The sequence below is a fragment of the Brassica napus genome, chromosome A1, assembly GCF_020379485.1.
Source record: "Brassica napus cultivar Da-Ae chromosome A1, Da-Ae, whole genome shotgun sequence".
Lineage (NCBI taxonomy): Eukaryota > Viridiplantae > Streptophyta > Magnoliopsida > Brassicales > Brassicaceae > Brassica > Brassica napus.
In genome coordinates this window covers 17,205,050-17,211,132 of record NC_063434.1, presented here as the reverse complement: position 1 = coordinate 17,211,132, position 6,083 = coordinate 17,205,050, and the positions used below count along the sequence as shown (strand labels likewise).

The 6,083-nt window shown below is 42.5% G+C and overlaps 1 protein-coding gene across 1 annotated transcript; it reads left to right on the top strand.

Annotated features, from left to right (window-relative positions):
* Positions 1-3,259: 3,259 nt before the first annotated feature.
* On the top strand, positions 3,260-4,540 carry LOC106412977. The gene is made up of 2 exons (XM_013853837.2): positions 3,260-3,291; positions 3,394-4,540. Exons 1-2 carry the CDS (start codon positions 3,260-3,262, stop codon positions 4,538-4,540), a joined length of 1,179 nt encoding a protein of 392 aa, XP_013709291.2.
* Positions 4,541-6,083: the final 1,543 nt, after the last annotated feature.

Genomic DNA, 6,083 nt, shown 5'->3' with positions numbered 1-6,083 from the left:
GCGACAGCTGATCACTGAGTTAAGCGAACGAGCTCTAATATATCATGCATGCAACAGTTAGGCATCTACAGGTATTATAATCTCCAACACTTGAATAGTGGCCCTGCATCTAATATCATTTCTAACCAAGTTATATTTATTATTTACTCGCTTGTTACTATTGCTATTTCATTTAAACATTTACAACCTTTAGAATTAATAAACACTAGATTTAATTGTTCCCTAGCTCCTTGTGGATTCGATCCCTAAGTACTACATCTGAACCTCTTTTGATGAGAGTAACACTCCTTAGGGTAATTTGAGTGGGTATCAAATTTGGCGCCGTTGCCGGGGAGCTTTGATCGCCATTAGATTTAGTTTTATTAATTCTTATTCTTTTCTTTACCCCCTTTCTAATAATCTTTTTCTTGTCTTTTCAGGTGCATGCCCAGCGGTACCAGAAGCAACAAGGAGAAAGACTTGCTGTTCTCAGACGATCCTACTCATTTGGAACGCACCATCCGTAGAGGTCAACGTTCCACATCGCTCGACGCAACCACTTCGTCGTCGATCGATTCGCACAATCAACTGTCGACCGACTCCAGACCATCATCGTCGATCGATCCCAATCGTTCGACAACGATCGATACTACACCGCGTACGTCGATCGATACCGTGTCGTCAAAAATGGTAAATATTATTATTCTAACTCAGGACGAGAACGGAAACCTGTATGACCAGGCCGGTCATCTGCGTAATGCAACAGGTCTGTAAATAGATGCTCAGGGAACTGTAATCCCTGATGCTGATTCTACAGGAGCTGCTCAACCTGTAGATGAGGACGCTCGATCGAAACCACTGGCCGACTACAATCGCCCAGATGAGTACTATTCCAACAGATCAGCTATTCGACTTCCAGAGATCCAGAAGCAGAATTTCGAGATGAAGCCTCAATACTACACTCTCGTGTCGCAGATACCCTACTCTGGGTTACCGCACAAGCATCCTATGGACCATTTGGAACGGTTCGAGGATCTAATCGCTGCTATTCGGATGGAAGGAGTCCCCGAAGATTACCTGCTGTGCAAGCTCTTCAGATACACGCTGAATGGAGAAGCGATGCACTGGCTTAGGCAGCAACCCACAGGATCTTTAACATCCTGGAGCGACATCAAGAAAGCTTTCTTACGAAAATTCTTCGATGAGGCGCGCGCTGAAGAACTTCGGAACAAGATTTCCACATTCTCGTAGAAGGCTGGAGAGTCTTTCAAAGATGCGTGGATTAGATTTAGGTTCTTCCAGCGAGACTGTCCAAACCACAGATTAAACGAAGTGCAGCTGCTAAGCACTTTCTTCCGAGGTCTCGCCTTACAGTATCAAATGGCCCTTGATACGGCGAGTGAAGGAAACTTCACTACTCGGAATCCGTTGGAAGCTGTGAGACTTATCGAAAACCTTGCTAAACGCAGCAGCACCAAAAACACTGACTCTGAACGAAAGAAGTCTGTAGCCTCTATCGGGAAGGAACAGATGGACGAAGTAAGAGCTAAGTTAGATGTGGTGCACGAGCTTCTTAGGAAGCAAGTATGTTCAGCTAAAGGAGAAGTAGCATATATGGAAGGAGAAAAAAATGTGAACTACATCGGAAGTACCGGATTCCAAAAATTTGGAAACCAGGGCGGAACCAGAAACTTTTTTGGAAATGGCCAAAGAAGTAACCAAAGTTCACAATTTCAAAACCCCTTCAACAACAGCAAGAGCTACTCGAACTCTTACTACCAAAATCCACCACCCCAGGCTCAGGAAAGCAAGATCGAAGAGATGCTTGATCGAGTACTGTTGGGACAACAACAAATCTCTGTGGATTTCAACGGTAAGATAGACTCCGCCTACAACAATCTGAACACCAAAATCGAGACCTTGGGGACTCAGGTGAGAAAACTTGAAACCCAAGTAATTCAGACGGGCGAGACTATAAAGAGGCAAGAAGCTTTTGCTAGAGAGGCAGGAGCCGACAAAGGAAAACACCACGTAAATGCCATCATAGATGATGATTTTTGGCAAGTGGTGAGAAATGAAAAGCTTGAGGAAGGAGATTTCGAAATCGGAAGTTCCCTGAGTCTCGGCGGATCCCAATGGTGTCGACCGATTTCGATGAACTCGCATCGATCGACAGACCATGATGAAGATCGATGGACGGATTACTACAGTCATCGATCGACGTCGTCTGCCGAATCGACTGAATACAATGCGGTTCGAATTCTAACTCATGAAGAATTCGCAGCTAAGCATCCTCACCCACCCTCCCCTTTCTATGAAAAAATCGATCGATCGGTTGAGCAACCCATTGATCGACAGAGTGAGTCCGACGTCGATCGTCAAAACACACCTCCCATCGATCGACAGGCACCTCTGACATACCGAGTGCGGTTACCCTCTATCGATAATGATTACATCAATGCACTCAGACCACCACCTAAACCATTAGCAAACCCACCCAAACCAAAACCCAACCCTTTAAATACACTACAAAAAAAGTCCACATTGATAGCACAGTACGATAGCTCGTTTTATCGAACTGCTATTGTAAGAACTTTAAAAAAAAATTTAGTTTAATAGCGCTATATAATTGCTATCATAGTTTTTCATTAAGCGGGAACCCAAAATTAGCTATTCCGCGTACACACTTAGTAAAAAATCATTAATCAACTCACTTTCCCTCTCTCTAATCGTGTTATCCCTCTATCTTCCCTAATTTTCCCCTCTTTCTCACATAATCCTAATTTTCCCCCCTTTCCATTAGACCTCTAATCGAGTTCCGCCTCTCCCATCCGCCAATTAAAGCTCCGTCATCCACCATTCCGATACCATTTCCGTCCCTGAAGGTATCGAAGGTCGCCATTACGCCATCTCTGTGTCGATAGTTAGCTCAAATCCGTGTTGTTAGTTAGCTCTGCTCTTTCCTGATTTGATTCATCTCATCTCTGTGTTGATAGTTAGCTCGATTGTCATTGTGTTGTGTGAATCTGTTTTCGTTTTAGTTTTAGCAGCTCGATTCTCATTGTGTTGTGTGAATCTGTTTTCGTTTTTGTTCAGAATCGTAGTAGATTTGTTCAGAATCGTTGCGTTGTGTGATATTATGTTATTTCTTCTGACTCTGACTGCTTTTACTATGAAATCGAGGACAAGTTCTGAGTATTCTGAGTGATTATACTGATGACTCTGATGACAATTTGTCAAAAAATTGTTAGTGAAGTTTCAGTTTCAGTTTAGCAATATAATGGTGGACAAGGCATGGGTTCATCTTAGCAGGTACTTAATTCGTTTATTTTTGTTATTATTTGATATGTTTCAGTATGTGTTGAGAGACTTAACTCTCTTTATTTTTGTTTTGCTTTTCATGCTCCATTGCAGAGTTGATCCTGCGTATGAGAGAGGGGCTTCAAATTTTGTACGAGATGTGGCTGGAGGTCTGGGAAGAACTGATATGATTGTTTGTCCCTGCATTGACTGCCGTAATATTGATCGTCACTCAGGAGCTGTGGTAGTTGATCATCTAGTTACTAGGGGAATGGATGAGTCTTACAAGAAGCGGTCTGATTGGTATCTTCATGGAGAATTGGAGTCTAGAGTTGTATCTGAAAGCAGCACAAGTCAGTGGAATGATGAGATCTTCGGGTTATACAGAGCCGCTGAGTGTTTTGATGAAGAGTTAGCTGGTACTGGGGAGTTATCTGAGATGGCAGAGGGAGACGACAAGAAAGAAGATGAATTCTTGGCAAAGATAGCTGATGCAGAGACTCCATTGTATCCGAGTTGTGCATCACACAGCAAGCTATCCGCCATTGTTTCTTTATTCAGACTGAAGACACAGAATGGATGGTCTGACAAAAGCTTCAACGATCTGCTTGAGACCTTACCGGAGATGTTACCAGAGGATAATGTGCTCCACACTTCGCTGTATGAGGTGAAGAAATTTCTGAAATCCTTTGATATGGGCTACGAGAAGATTCATGCATGCGTCAATGACTGCTGTCTATTCAGAAAGAGGTACAAGAAGCTTGAAAAGTGTCCAAAATGCAAGGCTTCAAGATGGAAGACCAATATGCACACTGGTGAGAAGAAGAAAGGCGTCCCACAGAAAGTATTACGTTACTTTCCCATCATACCAAGACTGAAGAGGATGTTCAGGTCTGAGCAAATGGCAAAAGATTTGAGGTGGCACTTCACCAACAAAAGCATTGACGGAAAACTTCGACACCCGGTTGATTCAGTCACATGGGATCAGATGAATGCAAAACACCCGGCCTTTGCAGCAGAAGAAAGGAACATGAGGCTTGGTCTTTCAACTGACGGATTTAATCCCTTCAATATGAAGAATTCGATGTACAGTTGCTGGCCTGTTTTGCTAGTGAACTACAACTTGCCGCCTGACCTATGCATGAAGAAGGAGAACATCATGCTTTCCTTGTTGATTCCTGGTCCACAACAGCCTGGTAATAGCATCGATGTGTACTTAGAACCCCTCATCGACGATCTAAACCATCTGTGGAGCAGTTGAGAGGTAACCTACGACGCTGTAAGTCGTAGTACTTTTAATCTTAAGGCAATGCTGCTTTGGACGATCAATGATTTCCCAGCTTATGGGAATCTTGCAGGCTGTAAAGTCAAGGGGAAAATGGGGTGTCAGTTATGTGGAAAGAAGACAGATAGTATGTGGCTAAAGTTCAGCAGGAAACATGTCTACATGTGCCACAGAAAGGGTCTGCCACCAGCTCATAGTTTTAGGGGAAAGAAGAAGTGGTTTGAAGGAAAATCCGAACAAGGAAGAAGGGGTAGAATACTGACAGGTCGTGAAATTTCTCAAAATCTGAGAAACTTCAACAATGACTTTGGAAATTTTAAAAGATCTGCAAGTAAGAGGAAAAGGATTCAGAGTACTGAAGTAAGCTCTGATGTTGAGTCTTTATCCAGTGAATCAGAGGAAGAGGAAGAGGAAGAGGTTCAAGTAGATGAAGATGAGATATCTCGGTGGAAGAAGAGATCAATCTTCTTCAGACTACCATACTGGGAGGTATTAATTTTTCTGTTTCTGTTGATGAATTTTTCTGTTTCTGTTTATGATTTTTTTTCTCTGATTTAAGCTCTGATGTTGAGTACTGATTTTTTTATGTTTTTTCTGTTTTACGTAGGAACTTCCTGTGAGACACAACTTGGATGTCATGCATGTGGAGAGGAATGTGGCTGCGAGTTTAGTTTCCACATTGTTGCACTGTGGGAAATCTAAGGATGGTCTTGCTGCTCGCAAAGATCTGGAGGATCTTGGTATTAGGCCGGAGTTGCACCCTAAAATCCAAGGAAAACGAACATATCTTCCTCCAACACCGTGGTTTTTGTCTAAGGCCGAGAAGAAGATCTTTTGCAGAAGACTATTTGACTTCAAAGGGCCAGATGGATATTGCTCAAACATTTCAAGAGGTGTTTCACTAGATGACTGTAAAGTATCAGGTTTGAAATCCCATGACTATCATGTTTTGATGCAGCAACTTCTTCCGATTGCGCTTAAAGGATTGTTACCTAAAGGACCTAGGCTAGCCATTTTGAGGTTGTGCGCATTCTTCAATATTTTGTGTCAGAGAGTGATTGATAGGGAGAAGCTGTTGGTTATGGAAGCTGAGATTGTTGAGACTCTATGCTTGTTTGAAAGATTTTTCCCTCCAAGCTTCTTTGATATCATGGTCCATTTGACTGTGCACCTAGGAAGGGAAGCCCGCCTTGGTGGACCTGTCCAATTTAGATGGATGTACCCATTTGAGAGGTATTATTTATATGACTGTTTTAAATTTTGGCTATACTCACTTTTACTAATCAATCTACACTCGCTTTCCTCTCAGGTACATAAAAGTCCTCAAAGACTTTGTGAGAAATCCTGCAAGACCTGAGGGGTGCATTGCTGAGTCGTATTTAGCTGAAGAATGTATCAGATTTTGCAGTGAATTTTTGAAGAAGACAACAAACGTTGAAGAAAAAACAGACAGAAACACAGAGTATGAGAACAACTCCATCTTAGAAGGTCGTCCAATATCGAAGAGCACTTCAATTAC

Bases quoted from the DNA above. Each gene is read 5' to 3' on its own strand.
- LOC106412977 (XM_013853837.2), top strand. From the start codon at position 3,260: ATGGTGGACAAGGCATGGGTTCATCTTAGCAG. The intron at 3,292-3,393 runs GTACTTAATTCG...GCTCCATTGCAG, and splicing joins GCATGGGTTCATCTTAGCAG to AGTTGATCCTGCGTATGAGA.